The 16,106-nt window shown below is 46.5% G+C and overlaps 1 protein-coding gene across 2 annotated transcripts in view; it reads left to right on the forward strand.

Annotated features, from left to right (window-relative positions):
* Positions 1-4,822, forward strand: part of DIP2C (disco interacting protein 2 homolog C) — a 408,787-nt gene extending 403,965 nt beyond the window's left edge. For both annotated transcript variants that reach the window (XM_058669544.1, XM_058669545.1), the window contains one exon: positions 1,667-4,822. In XM_058669544.1, coding sequence (XP_058525527.1) covers positions 1,667-1,919 — 253 coding nt within the window. In that variant the 3' untranslated portion in view covers positions 1,920-4,822. The remainder of the gene's footprint in view (positions 1-1,666) is intronic.
* The last annotated feature ends 11,284 nt before the right edge of the window (positions 4,823-16,106 follow it).

Consider the following 16,106-nt stretch of genomic DNA (forward strand, 5'->3'; position numbering starts at 1 on the left):
GTTGGGCCCTTGGTGTGGTAGGCCAGCTAGAGCTCAGATACCAACGATTGCTGCATGGCTCAGATGAGCCATGCCCGCACTGAATCTCCGTCAAGGCATTTCAAGTTGCCAGTGTCTTCTCTCCTTGAGCTCCATGGAATTCATGCGCAGATACTCAAGGATCAACCTCATCTCCCTTTTAAAAATAGCCCTAAACATTCCATAGAGCCTTCTGCGTCTCAGGAATAAATTATACTTGGCTTTGGCCACTCCCTCCAGGGTCTTCTGCCTAGCTTGCAGGTGTGCTGTGAGAGGTTCCCGGGCATTCCCCTGTGAGTTTCTGAGCAGTGCAGTGGTCACCTGGTTGACCCCTGACCTGGAGATACACCAGCTGCCAGAGTTAGTGCGTGTGTCTTACTCCAATGTCCTTTAGTTCCCTGGAAACTTCCAATGCATAAACTGCTCCCTTTGGCTCTCCCTCAGCCTCTCCCATTCTGCTACCTCCCCACATACCCTCCTGGTGACTTCCCACTGAGAAACCACAAGCCACAGGTGGGCCACATTCACACCAATCACCTCATTCCTCATCAGTTTGTCTTGAGCAGTAAAACAACACCTGCAGCCCACAAGACCCCAGAAAACTCAGGAAGTCACCGGCAGCCGGCCCAGAGCTTCCTGGCAAACCAAGGGAATAACAGTGAAGTCAGAATGCGCTTGACCTACTCCAATAAATATGGAAAAATCGACCTGATCCAACTACTCCAGGGCTAATCTGCACATTTCAAATGTCCGAAAATTATGTGTTTATGATCTGTGCCCTTGCAGATGCTCCACTCAGGCTTACACACAGTAAAACTGTAACATCCCCAGGAGCCATGCGACAGGCCTGGAGCTTCCCCTACCCCAAGCATGCTGGACCTTCCCGGGGGCCTCCTGCACCAGGATGCCCCTTGCGCCTGATCCCAGCCTCCTGGCAGCTCGTTCACCCAGCTGCCTTCTGGCCTCCTCCGCTTCCCAAACCATGACCCTGACCCAACCAGTTGGACAAGCCACCATCACCGAGTTTACAGCTGTAAGCTTTTCCCAGCTGCACAGGCTAAAAGCCCTTGGCCCCCTTCCCATGCTAGAAGAGCCCGATTCCACCCGCCCTGCATGCTGGAAGACTGCAGCCACCCGGGGGGCTGCCCATTGCCAGTCCCAGCCACCCCAAAGACCTTCCATGCCAGCTCATTGTGGCCTGGGGGGCTTCTGTCCACAGGTCTCTCCTTCACCAACACCAAAGGATGCCAGCACCCCTCGGCACACACTGCCCAGCTTCCGGGCTAAGCCCAGGGCCAGGGAAACATAGGCTGCCATTGGGCCAGCTAGGCCTTCAGCCAGCACACACACCCTGGCTACAGAGCAGGCAAGTCACAGGTGCTGGGCACACTGAGGGCAGAAGCCCTGGTATGCGGGGGTCAGTCCTCCTGCTTCAGGCAAGAAGCCACATCTGGACCACTCTCAGGAGATAGAGTGGCTCCCTTCACAGTACAGAAACCCCAAGGCATGGCGCTCTGTAACCAGGGAAGGCACCTAACAGCCTCAGAGGTGACCACGGCAAGCACTCTGATGGACTGCGGAGAGGGTATGGCCCGTCTGTAGGCGCCATGCCAGGCCGTGTTACATCGTTTTCCTTTGTGTCTTTCAGTGCCGTGTTCACCTGGACAAATTTGTTGGTGGTGGTGGTTGAGCTGGATGGATCGGAGCAAGAAGCATTGGACCTAGTTCCCCTGGTGACCAACGTGGTCCTGGAGGAGCACTACCTGATCGTGGGCGTGGTGGTGGTGGTGGACATCGGGGTCATCCCCATCAATTCGCGTGGAGAGAAGCAGCGGATGCACCTACGTGATGGCTTCCTGGCCGACCAGCTGGATCCCATCTACGTGGCCTACAACATGTAGCCCCGTCTCCCTGACTTCCACGAACTTCCCTGGAGACACGAACCTTGTTCTCGGTGTCCACTGAAAACACGCAGGCCCCGCGAGGGCCACCCCGTGGGCCAGCACAGAGCCTGGCACGGTGTGGCGGGAGGGGGAAGAGGACTTCTCGCAGCAGTCACGATTGGCATGGAGATGAAATGTGAATTTACCACTGAATTTCGCTCAGAAGGACTTCGGATTACTGCCTTCAGTTTGTTGGAAAAGCTCATTTCAAAAACTTACTTTCTTTTTTTTTTTTGTTTTAATTATTGGATAATAAGTGCTTTCTTCGTAAATGTGGTATTTTGTTCAGCCGAAATAGCAATTAAAAAAAATATTCTGCCCTCCTGATGGGTTCTTTTAAACAGTTTATGTAGTGTGACAAAAAATTGTTTTCTCTGTTTTAATGTGTCATGAAATTTTAATGACATGGTCTGTTACTAATTTAAGCCATTGCTAAATCCTTTTAGGGAAGTTTACCGAGGTACGAGAAAACCTTCCAAATAGCACCTTCCAATTAGGTTGTAGCAGCTTCCTTTGTCAAAAACGTGAAGAAGCAAAGGCTACCATACGGCCTGTGAAGTTAGCCTAGAATGAGAAGAAATTATAAATAAGGTGTATTTCGGCAATTATCTTGCAGATATCTTTGTACTAAACTAAAAAGATAAAAATAAGTTAACTTCCTTGATATGTAATTATGTACAAAATGTTTAATTTATTTTGATCTCTTTAGAAGTATAAAAGAGAAAAAAACATTCAAGAATATTAAAGTCTTGTAATGTTTGCTAATATAAAAAAAAAGTGTTGTATTATCTTGCGTGGATAGTATCACAACAAATATATATATATGAAATATAAATTCACTAATGAAAAAGGAGATTTTAAAAGTTTCAATGCAGAGCTTGTCACTTGCATGGTACGCCCTCCACTGTACTCACATACACTTTGCTGTTGCGAGCAACCCCGGCTTGCCAGGGAGCCCCGTCTCAACGTGTTTCTTCTAGAACCAGAGGCCAGCAAGTGAAGTTAGCACCATCTCAAAGATGGTGAAGGAATTTAAGGCAAAATGTGCACTATTTTTTTCTTCTTTTGGTGGGGATAACAGTGAATGCGTTTATGCCAGCATGTGCTGACGACACTGAGGGGTTGTTTAGGTTGGAGAAAGAAAAAAAAAAAACCTCGCAATGTTTAGTTAGCTGCAAGAATTTGTTGCACAATGTCTTTGGGCATTTTTGTTAGACTCATCTCTCCAGGGTCCTTGGTGTGAGAAGGAATGAAGCTCTACGGCCGACTGCACTGGTTATACTGGTCCCCCCTCAGGCCGCCCCAGTGTAGAGTGGACAGCAGGTGCAGCGTGGTTCCAAGGGAGAGGCTCCTGTAAGTGGGGACCCCTTGTCCTCAGGCCCAGCCAGCAGTGTGTCAACTCCCGGTCTTTGGGGTTTTCCTAGTTTGGCAGTAAGCCAGCCCTGCCCCTCCGCCTCCAGGATTCCAGCAGAGCTGGGGCTGAGTGGCTTGAGCCCAAGGCCGATTTCCTGGGTTCCGCAACAGCCGCCTCACACCCCATGCGGCTTGCCGAGCGCAAGCGCATGTTGCCCGTTGAGTCGGCCTGTCTGTCTGCCAGGAAGGAGGTGCCAGCAACCCAGGAGGGAATTATTTTGTTACTACCCCAATATGATCCTGCAATGAGTGTCGGTACTAGATATGCATGACTAAGATTGTTGCTGGGCAAAGCTTAAGAGTGTGCTTTTTTTAATGATTATTATTACATTGTAGGCAATATCTTTGTCTGCCTTTGTTACCAGCCAGCAGTAAGCCCTTTGCTAAGAGAGTTTTGTTTGACTTCTGAGATCCAAGGCTGATGGTTTTAAGGAGATTTTAAACGGCACATGTTTTTAGAGTGGTCTGCATAGACGTGCAGCCTCCCATCTCCACAAAGCATTTGATTTTTGAAATATTGTGTGACTTCACTGCTGTGCATATTTCTCTACACGCTTCACATACACATTCCTACAGTCTTTGGCTTCCTAAGAACAGAGAGCACCACAGTTACACGCAGGGAGAAGGGGACATTTTCCTACACACCCCCACTTGGTTTAAGGGGAAGGTTTACAGTTTCAGAGAAGGCACTGTGGATAAGACCTGTTCGCAGTGTGGAGGAGAGCTTGTGTGGTCCCGCTGATGGCCAGGAGCAAAGCAAACCCAGAGGACACTTCAAGCATAACTTTAACTCTCCCCGTACCAACTTGACATTCAAGGCAGGTGGATGCCGCAGTGCAGGTGTGAGACCGTTCCCAGCAGGTCTTCTCTGCATCCTGTCATCTCTGATGTTAGAGTTCAGGTCCCACAGAGTTGGTGGGCTGGGATCCAAGCGTAGTTGTGCAAGGAAAAGGAGACACTGAAGTACCACCAGTTTCAGCAATAACGAAGGGTCGTTCTGTATTAGACTGTCCTGTAGATAAATCATTCATGAGAATGTAAAAACTGTTTGTCTTGTGACCTTGTGCTTTTGAAGTCAGACAAAACCGTGTAAATCAACTTGCACAAACAGAGGGTACACAATGAACATTGAAACACAGACCTAATCCAACAGGAGCAGATTCCTCATGGTGCTTGTTTATTATATATATTTAATCCTGCTTGACACTTTACCCGAGGGAAACGGTCCCTTTTATCAGTTGAATGTTAGCAGCGTTATTTCAGAGTGTGGTGACTGGTTTGAGAAAAGTCGTACACTCAACCAATCACAGTTTCAAACAAAATTTTTATGTGCAAAGGACAGCAACCTTCTTGTATGTTGAACCACCAGTACGCTTTGTACATCTGTGATAACGCCTGTTTTATATTCAAATGAACAAATAAAAGCTTTTATTTTTGTTGCTCTGAAATAGCAGTTTCTTAATTGGTACCCTGGAAAAAACAAACATCAAGAAGAACAAGTAACACCTGGGAAGGCTTCAGTTCCAGGAAGGAAGTGACTCCTACAGGGAAATGTACCTGACTCTGTTTACATAATTTGTGGCATAACTTAGTACAGATGATCGTACTTTGAACAATGTTTAAATTTTGATGTGGGCATTTATTGCTAAAGATAATTCCTATGGCAACAAATGTTTTGTGAAATGTTTTTTTTATTCTTTTAAATATATCTAAATATATTTGTTCACATTTTGCTGCAAGTGTACAGATTATTGGTAACGCCTCTGGGCCGAATGGCAGGCCCGAGTCCCATGTGCAAACACTCCTGTCAGCTCCGACGTAGGAAAACAGCCTGGCAGGAAGTAGCGGTTGTGGCTACTGCACCCCAAAGTTATCTGTATTTATTTGACCACCAAAAGCTTTTTTCTTTTGTCCAAGCATTGAGAACTGTTAGTCTCATCGTTTGGAAAGCAAATTAACTGATCTTCAGTCTCCTAACTACAAAAAGGCAAATATTTGTAAGCATTAAGATCAGTAGAAGTCCCATCTACCCATGCCCCATGATGCTTATCATCTCAGAGACTAATAGTTTCCTCTTAGTCTCAACTCTCCACTGGTCCATACCATGCTAACCAGGGGGAACAACTGGGCAGTGAAATGTATTCTGCAAAGAAGAGATGCTTCTCCACAGGCCCCCATTTCTCAGGCAGCAGCCGTATTGGTGACTGGTCAGTTACAAACAAGGTGACCGAGAGTTGGGCCTGAGTTCGCGTGTATGTGTGCATGCATGTGTTTTCCCGTGCAAACTCAAGCACTTGGGTCTATGACTGTAGAACTTCCTACTGTGGTGTGTGCTACACCTTGCGCAGCCCCTGACACAAAACTGAGTTTTGGGGACATAATCAGTAGGCATGTGGATGGCTGGTGGATAATCACTCTGGATTCTGACTCCTCTGGGGCTCTGGGATTGCGGTGCTCTGTCTGCCCGGCCAGAATCAGGGAGTCTGCGTCTGTGGAAGGACGTTCCTGAAGCGGAATCCTCCCTCTAACCACTACGTCTGCTGTGACATGTGGCTCTGGATCCCTTCAATTTCTGAGTAGGACCTGCAATCCCCATAGAAGATGATTTTGGACCATTTTCCAGAAGGTCATGCTGGGGACCCAGAAGGTTTTCTCTTGGAATCCCTTGAGTTATCAGAGTGGGAAGGGCAGCTGATAGCAGCACTCATAACCCTGGCACAGAATGCATGACAGGCACTGGCTGCTCGAGCCTTCCTGATGCTCTCTGCTACCACCTCTGCACGCTCTCAGAGTTTTCAAGAGCAATGCTATAAACCAAATAACTGGCAAACGCTGTCTGATGTCTTAGCAGCTGATGTGCACTGGTCCCCATGCTAAGGTGACCTATCACTCTACATGGACATCTTGGATGGTTGGCATTGCCAGTGCTCCCTGGCTTCAGCTGTGCACAGCCAAAGCCAGTCCTGTCCTTGCTCCTTCCCATCACCAAACGAGACTCGAGCCCTCATAGGTATGGTGGGCTTCTATTTGAACTACCTGTGACCAGATGCACACCCCCACCCACCCCTTAAGAGCTGGTGTTCACAATGGAGAGGGAAGAAACAAAGAAGGCTTTGGGTCACTACCTCAAAATGTAGCTTTTTAAACCACACTATCTGGGTTAGTGACTCCTGCAAGGAAGGTAAAGTGGGGTGGGGGAGGCAGGCAGGTGGCGAGCTGAGGAAGTGGGGTGAGACAGAGCCAGGAGGAGCAGAGTGTGTGAGACACACACGGCCTGTGCTTCTGCAGCCGGCAGCCCCTGGGGCTGCTGTCCATACTTCAGGAGGTGGAGAATGATCCATGAAATGCTACCCAAGTTCACACTGAGAGTGGAAAGACAGCAGGACCGGCTGTGCGCTGGTGTTGGATGGCACAGGCTCGTCCTGTTTGGGCATGAGGAGGAGGAACATCTCACTTAGAGCTCTGCATGGCTCCTCCCTGAGGTGCTGCTGACTCGCGTGAGCTCCTTCCTTCGCCTGTGTCTAGCCTCCCTCTGGCTGAGTTCGGGGGGTGAGGGGAATGGGATAGGTTTGCTCTGCAGCCCAACCAGTAAACCTGGTACTCAGCAAACACCTGCAGAGAGCTTCTACACACCACTCCAAGACAAGGAGAAGCATATGTTGCTGTGAGGGAAGAGCTCAAAGCCCTGCCGGTGGGCTGGGCAGTGCCTAGAAGATCAAAGAATCAGAAATACCCTGGAGCTCGTTTTTATACTCCACAGGACAGCAATGAGCCCTTACTACTGTCAACCTTTGCCAGTCCAAGCCATTAGTTATCATTGGCTGCAATTGGTTCGCAAGTGTTGTTATGGTTTGACAAATGACTGGAAAGAAGAGCAAGCAAGGATGACATAAGGAAATGAGAAAGGAGTAAGAAATAAATGATGTGGCTCCTGAACACAGAATTTGTTCACAACATAATAGCATACTAAAAAACATCAATGAAATGATAAAGTCATATACATTGAAAATTGGTGGTGGGGGGGGCATCATTGTGGTGTAGTAGATTAAGCCATTGCCTAAAATGCCAGTATTCGATGTGGGTACCAGTTGGAGTCCCAGCTGCTCCACTGCCAGTCAGTCCACTGCTAATGTGCCTGAAAAAGCAGTGAGTGAAACTCCTGGCTCCTGGTTTTGGCCTGGCCCAGCCCTGTCCATTGTGGCCATGTAAGGAGTAAAACAGCAAATGAAATCTCGCTCTCTCTCTCTGTAACTCTGCCTTTCAAAATCAAAGATTTTTTTTAATGAAAAGAAACAGTGAAGGCATAGAAGAAATCAGAAACCAGATGACCCAAGTGTACATCAAGATGATGGGTCACTGGTTTATTGCACTAAAACATTAGGTTTCCACATATATCATTTTGTTGCACTAGACAGGATTTCATTCTATCTTAGTACTCAGTGGTATCCCATACTGTGTATATACTTTTCTCCTGTGTATTTGGGATGACCACTCTTGCTACGTTCTGTATATCTGTTCAGTATGCCTTCATATGAATACAAGTTACTTGTGATCATATATTTTTAAAAGATGTATTAATTTTTATTGGAAAGTCAGATATACAGAGAGGAGGAGAGACAAAGAGGAAGATCTTTGATTCAATTTTTCACTCTCCAAGTGGCTGCAATGGCCAGAGCTGAGCCGATCTCAAGCCAGAAGCCAGGAGCCTCTTCTGGGTCTCCCAGGTGGGTGTAGGGTCCCAAGGTTTTGGGCCATCCTCAACTGCTTTCTCAGGCTACAAGCATGGAGCTGGATGGGAAATAGGGTTGCCGGGATTAGAACCAGTGCCCATATGGGATCCCGGGGCGTTCAAGACGAGGACTTTAGCTGCTAGGCTACTGTGCCAGGCAGTGATCATATATTTTTATAGTCTCCTTGTTCTAACCCAACAGAATATATTGTATTATTTATTTATTTATTATTTGTTTTTATTGGGAATGCAGATAAAGTTTACAGAGAGAAACAGAAACATAGAAAAAGATATTCCATCTACTGGTTTCTTCCCCAAATGCCTGCAATGGCCAAAGCTGAGCTGATTGGAAGTCAGGGGCTAGGAGCTTCTTTCAGGTCTGCCATACAGGTGCGGGGTCCTAAGGCTTTGGACCATCCTTAACTGCCCTCCCAGGCCACAATCAGGGAGCTGGATGGGAAGTAAAGTAGCTGGGACACAAGCCAGTGCCCATATGGGATCCTGATGCTTGCAAAGTGAGGAATTAGCCATTGAGTCATCCTGCTGGGTCCTGTTCATTATTTCTTTAAAGTTTGTCTTTCTGTGAACTATGTTTCCGTATCCCTTGAACTCTTGAACTTGTCATGAAATACTGCAGAGTTTTAGATGTGCACAAAAGGATTATTCAATATCCTAGCTAGCTCACTCATCCAAGTTATCTCTGCCTTTGTCTTTAAGGAACTCTGTGTTTTGGAGAAAACTGATAATACATACTATTATTGTCAATGGAAATGCAAATTGTGGGGCCAGAACAATTGGCTAACCCTCAGCCTGCAAGTGTCAGCATCCCATATGGGCACTGAATCTATTCCCAGGTGCTCCATTTCTAATCCAGTTCCCTGTTTGTGGCCTGGGAAAGCAGTCAAGGGCAGCCCGCTTTGTTAAGGACAACTTCACTTAGCCAAAGCATGCTTTATGGAGGCCAGCATTGTGGCACAATGGGTTAAGCTACCGTGCATGACACTGGCATCCCAGATGGGCACAGGTTCGAGTCCTGGCCCCTTCACTCCCAATGCACCTCTCTGCTAATATGCTTGAGAAAGTAGTGCAGGATGGCCTGTATCACTGGGTTTCAGCAACCCCGGTGGTTCAACTGCAGGCTTCAGCCTGCGCCATGGCCGTTTGAAGAGTGAGCCAGCAGAGGGAAAATCCTCTTCTCTCTCTCTTCCTGTCTCTGGAGTTCTGCCTTTTCAGTAAATAAACAACAAAAACATTGTGCTTCAAATCTGATTATAGCCACATTTATTTACTTTGAAAAAAGACTCATCTCTCACAGTGCATTCTCAAACAGATTTTCTTTGGGGGGAAGGGAGTGCAAGAGAAGGGTAATAAAGTGGTAAATAACTTCAGTTGCAAATGGGATTTTGTTTGCTCCTGAATTTTGGATGTCAAATTCAAGAACCTATAAAACATAGCTTCTTATCTGAAGGAACTCGCTCCCTTCTGAAAGACCATGTGAGACTGTGCAGCATGCTGCGACTCCACCAGGCACAGAACTTTGGAGACCGCCAGGGTTGATCTGAGTGAAGCTGAGCTGTGTTACTGCTGAACTTACCTGCAGGTGAAGACCTGAACAAAAAAACAAGCTGTGTGAATATATAGATGAATTCTCAAGTCTTTGAGGATTTAAGAAAAGAACTTTCGGAAGCATTCGAAGTGAACCTTAAGTCAATGCAAGCTTTCCAATAAAGCTGTTTTTCTTTGTTAAAAAAAAAAAACCATGTGAGAAAATGAGTGCATTTGGATTGCAAAGAATCAGTGACAAATTAAAGGGACAAATCATAATAACTACATGTGCAAGACTGATTTGCAAAGAAAAGCTTAATACGGCAGCCAGGCTGGCTACTGAGGAAAACAGATTTTAATAGGTGTAGGGTGGGGGATATATGTCATTCTGGAGCTGAACTGAGAAATCATAAAACATCTGACTTTCAAAACAATCTAAACCAAAGTCAGCTGTTTATCCTCTCTCCAGGATAAAAGTAAAAATAAAATACAACTATTCTGAAAATTGTGCCATGAACACTTGAGCTCAGTTTTGTGTGGATGTGTGTCTTCAGGTCACAGGGCAACCCTATTGACCTCCAAAGTGTTTTGCAAGGTGACAGATCATCTTGCAGCCCTCCCAGCCACATCTGCCAGGACCAGTCATGACTCTATCTTCCTGGGTACAAGTTCTCTTGGTACCTGTGGCTGCCTGGTCTGAGGAGTGATGACCTGCACTCAGCAGTTGTCCTGGTGAGGCTGTGCTGTCACCTCACATCATCAGATCACACGGGCGTCACTGCAGTGTGCGTCAGCACACACGAAGGGCACGTATCAAGCAGTCAGTTTTCAGCAGAGACTGCATCCACCATACTTCCATGTGCATTACAGCATATTGGCATAAGACCTATTTTATTGTTGTTTTCTTACTGTGCCTCATTTAAACACATGAGGCTCTATTGGGATATGCATACATAAGAAAAAGCAGTATATTTGGGGTTTGGTACTAGCCACAGTTTCAGGCACCCACTGGGGCTCTTGGAACATATCCCCTACAGAGGAGAAACTACTGTGTAGCAGTCCTGGTGGGAATTCGGTGGCATGTCAGGTGATGTATTTTGTTTTGTTGTGTTTAGTGGTTAGCATTAATTTTCAGTGCCTTCTCTACTTTTGCTTTATTGTAAGGTTGCTTAATACGAGCCCTATTCTTTATATATATATTGAAGGCACAGTTGCAAAGAGAAAGGGAGAGGTCTTCCATCTGCTGGTTCAGGCCCCAATTGGCCACAATCAGGGGCGTAACCTGGAGCCAGAAGCCTGAAGCTTTTTCTGGGTCTCCCACATGGGTGCAGGGCTCCAAGAGGTTGAGTTATTGTTTTCTTAGGTGCATGAGCAGGGAGCTGGATCAGATGCAGAACAGACAAGACATGAACCAGAGCCCATACGGGATGCCAACACCTCGGCTGACAGCGTAACTTGCTACCCAGTACCCATAACTAACCTAATCTCGTCACCAGTCTCTCCAGGTGTCAGACCTTGAGGTTGAGTGCAGCAGGCCTCCAGCGCTGATTCCCATTGTGCTGGCACCCCTCCTCCCCTGCTGTCTGTGACAGCTACACTTCCTGATTCCAAGAGTTTGGCGGTTTTGCATACCACACACACACACACACACACACACACACACACACACACACACACGTGCAGTTTTGAAGCATCTGTCCTTCTGTGGCCGATCTCCTTCAGTCAGCCCAATGTCTCAGGAGGGTGGCACAAATGCCTCCCCAACAGGTGCCACTTGGTGTGAGGATAATGTCCGGCTAAAGACACATGGGAAATAGCAGATGCAGGCGGGGCATTCAGATCTCCCTTTCTTTTTCCTATAAGGGAAGAGACGGAAGACAAAACTCCCAGGAAGGAGGAAAGAGACGCGCCTCAGAGGGGAGTCACAGATGAGTGGATTCTGACCCTGTTTTCACTTCACCTGTCTCCTTACAGTGTATCTACATTCCCACGATTGCTCCTCTCTGCTCATCCCATTGTGAAAGCCCTTCTTGTGCCTGGTCTTTGCAATCTTTACTTCCTCTGTGGCCTCAAGCACAACTTGTATGCCTTTGCTTGCTTCCTAGTAATTGAGCAGCCCAGCAGTGCAGAGACGAAATGCTGCCTCCCTACATCCCTGCAGTCCGTTCATGTTGTCACGTATTTCACACTGCCTTCTTTCCAAGGAAGGAATGTTTTACACTACGTATGTCCTACACTGTCTTGTTCCCGGGTAGACATTTAGGCTATTTCCACAGCTTGGAAATCCTTCTTCTGTTCCTTCCTTTGGCTCTCCCTGCAGCTGTCCACGTCTTCTGTCCCAGCCCAGCACAGCTAAGGATGAAGAGCTTGGCTGACTGCCCACAGATCCCAGCATTCTCCCAATTCCACTCCCTGCGCCTGCGAGGAGGAAGACCCGTTCCCAGAGGGTACGGAGTGGGGGAGCTGTGCCCCTGTGCCCCCAAACACACAGCGGGACTGGAATGAGTAAAGACCATCTACTAAGGCGGTACCGGCAGGACAAGCTCGGCGCTCAGGCCCGCACAGGACCCCGGCCTCTGGGCTGTGAGCACGAGAGAGAGGAGTCCCGAGGTAGGCCAGGATCCAGTCCGACTGGGTCTGTAGGAACCAAGATATGGATTGTTTCAAGTCCTCCAAAGAGGCCACCGAGGCAAGACCGTTTCTGTGACTCTGAAAGGTTTCTTGCAAAAGTGAATATTTCAGCAGTCTAACAAGGGTTAGAAACCAAGTTGTGAGAAGACAGCCCCCTGTGGCCTGGAGATCCTGGGCAGTTAAGAACATGAACACAATCACAACTGTTTGCAGACAAATGAACTCAAAACCTATGGTTTTGGGTCACACACATCTTCACTCTCCCATTAGAAAAAGGCAGCTGCTAGAATTATTAAACTGTTATCCACATTTAGAGCTTAACTTTTTACGAAGGTTTTGGAATCCTCTTCCTAAAAAGGGACTAGGAAGAGGAACTAGGAAGTTTTCCTAAAAACTTGTACTTTTGGTTAAGCTTTACCAGGTGCTAAAGACTTATGGTTATGGCATATACGTATGCGCATGCATACCTCCATGTGTGAATTCAAATAACCATCATCTAAGAAGTCCAGGAGATTGTCTCAGCACCAGTGGGCACTACCCATGTGTCCATCCATTTCTTTGAGGACTTAGGAAATTTGGAGACTATGATTGTCTCTAAGCAAGGAAACCAAATGACTGGCAAGTGGTTTATTTTTTTGCTTGTCTGTTTTTTGTTTTGTTTTAGATTTTAAATTTTACATTGGAAAGGAACATTTATAGAGAGAAGGAGAGAGAGAAAGAGAAACAGCTTCCATGTGAAGTTCACTTACCAAATGGCTGCAATGGCTGGAGCTAGGTCAGCCTGAAGCCAGGAGCCAGGAGGTTCTTCTGGGTCTCCCTCATGGGTGCAGGGTCCCAAGGCTTTAAGCCATCCTGCACTGCTTTCCTAGGCCACAAGCAGAGCTGGATGGGACATAAATCGATGCTCATATGGGATGCTGGTGCTTGTAGCTGGAGGATTAGCATGTTGAGCCACCACACAGGCCCCTGGCAAGTTTTGACTGTGTCATCTTTTCAACCTTTTCACTTCTGTATCAGTTTTGTTAACTAAAAATTTCAACATTGAGGATAGTGTTTTGACACATTGCTAGCCTCTGAGCAGCCTGCAGTAAGAGCTGGTTTAAGCTCCGGCTCTCCAGCTCCCTGCTAATGCATCTGGGAAAACAGAAGATGGCCCAAGTGCTTAGGACCCTGCTCCCATAACAAACCCTGACGAAGGTCCTGGCTCCCAGCTTCAACTTGGACCAGCCACAGACATTCCCACTATGTGGGGAGTGAGCCAGTGGATGAAGATTCTATCACTATTTCTTTTTCTCTCTCTCAAATAACATTAGTCAATGTTAAAAATCCAATGCCCACAGAAGCCTAACAACTTCTCTCTAGGGGTTCCCTTTGTTGGATATTTTGTTATCCTACCTTTCTGTTACCCAAAAACCTTCTTTGGAGTAAAAACAAAAACAAAAACAAAAGTTTTATTTCAGCTCACAGTTGCTTGGAGATGGTTCAGGGTCAAGTGGCTCCTAGGCTGGCGTCTGAAGGCTGCTCATGGCAGACACTGTGGCACCAGCGCCATCACATGGTGAACAAGGAGACAGAGAGAAACACAGACCAAAGTTCAACCCGAATCAGCATCAACTCTTGCCACAGCCACCCTCTGAGCTCACAAACTCCCTGCCCACAATGACACCCACGGAACATACACTCTGAATCTATCAACCATGAATACCAAGACCTCAGCACTAACACGGCATGAGGTGTGCGGAAACAGATCTGGCCATACCCACAACACATGCCAGAAGCCGTTACTTTTCGTCCCACATATGTCTTCCCTGTCTCTTTCTCCTTGCTTTCATCAGTAAACTTTGCAGTAATGCACCGGCATTTCCCCACCTGACTTCCTCTAGAGCCTTGTATCCTCAGGCCTTGCCCGCTGCTGCTCTGTGCCCCGATCCCTCAGCCGCTCTCATGTCGTTGCCCTCGCTGCCCCTTGTCTGTTGTTTGCATTACTTACGTGCAATCTGCCATCATTTTCCTGCAGCTCTCTAGACAAGCCACTTACTTGGCTTTTTTGACTCCCTCATTAAAAAAATATTTTTATTTATTTGAAAGGCAGAGTTATAGAGAAAGAGAGAAGGAGAGACAGAAGTCTTTCATCTGCTTCACTTTCCAAATAGCTGCAACGGCTAAAGCTGGGCAGTCTGAAGCCAGCAGCTAGAAGCTTCTTTCTGGTATCTTGTAGATGTGCAAGGACACAAGCACTTGGGCTGTCCCCCCTCCCCACTCCCGTTGCCTTCCCAGGCTATTAGCAGGGAGCTACACTGGAAGTGGAGTAGCCAGGACTTGAACTGGCACCCATACGAGATGCCAGCATCACAGGTGGCAGGTTTTACCTGTTACAGCACAGGCCTTCTACCCTTATTGTAAAGGTAATAATATTACACTTTAAGAGACTGGTGCAGGGAACAATTGCTTGGATAAGACCCCCAAAGTGTTGACAACAGAAGTAAAACTAGATACCTGGGAGTATATCAAACTCCGAGGCTTCTGCATAGCAAAGGAAACAATCAGCAGGGTCAAGAGACATCCAGTGGAAAGGGAGAAAACATCTGCTTTAAGCTACTTCTCTGACAAAGGACTAACATTCAAAATATACAAGGAACTCAGAAAAACTGCGCAACAGCATGCAATCCAGGTAAGGAATGAACAAAGGACCCCAACAGTCATCGTCAAAAGAAGAAATACCAATAGTTAACAAACGGGTGAGAATGTGTTCTATACCATTAGCTATCTGGGTAACGCAAATCAAAATCACAATGAGTTATCACTTTGCTCCTGCTGGAGTGGTTATCATGAAAAAGGAAAGTACCCAGCACTAGCAAAGACCTGGGCAAAGAGGGGGACTACACTGTTTTGGGAATGCAAGTAAGTACAACAATACGTATAAGTATATAGATTTCTTAGAAAACTAGACACAACTGCTACGTGATCCAGCAGTCTCACTCCAGTGTATATATCCGAAAGACACAAAACCATTGTATCCAAGGGACACCTGCTCCATGTCTGTAACAGCCCTGTTCACAAAAGCTAAGATATGGATTCAACCATGGTGCCCATCATGAGACGAATGGATAAAGAGAGTGTGAATGAGTGTGACTAGTCGAAGTATAAATGTGTAGAAAGTATAAAAATGTATTCGATTTTGAAGAGGTAGTAAAAAACAAAAATGTAAACTACCTCAATAATTTTTAGAGGCTGGCACTGTGGTGCACAGGGTTAAACCAGCTCCTGTGACACTGGTTTGTGTCCCAGCTGCTCCACTTCCAATCTAGCTCACTGCTAATGGTTGGAGAAAAGCGACAGAACATGGCTCAGTTGCCTGGGCCTCTGCCAGTGACATGAAAGAGTGGAGTGAGGAGTGCGGCTTCACCTGGACTCAGTCTTGGCCATTACGGCCAGTTGGGAAGTAACTTGCAGATGAAAGATCTCTCTCCCTCTCTGAAGCTATTTTATGATATAGTTCCATAGGCTCTGGGATTTCCCCTTTATTATTACAATGCATATTCCTTCATAAACATTTCAGTGTATCCTGACAGTGTAGGTATGGACAATGGTGGAATCCAGCACCCCATTGTAAAGATGTAGTTAACAGTTTTATTGGTTTAACCATTCCATCTATAATTTGGAAGTAGAGATGCATACTACATTGTGTCTTCATGTCTGGATATGATAGTTTCTTTAAAAACAGCATTTCTTTGAAAGATATAAAGTCTTAAAAGATGAGAAATACATATAGAAATGACAGAGCAACTAAGATACACTGTTTTCATCTCACCTTTTAAAAAATGTGG

The sequence above is a fragment of the Ochotona princeps genome, chromosome 10 (genome assembly GCF_030435755.1).
Source record: "Ochotona princeps isolate mOchPri1 chromosome 10, mOchPri1.hap1, whole genome shotgun sequence".
Taxonomy (NCBI): domain Eukaryota; kingdom Metazoa; phylum Chordata; class Mammalia; order Lagomorpha; family Ochotonidae; genus Ochotona; species Ochotona princeps.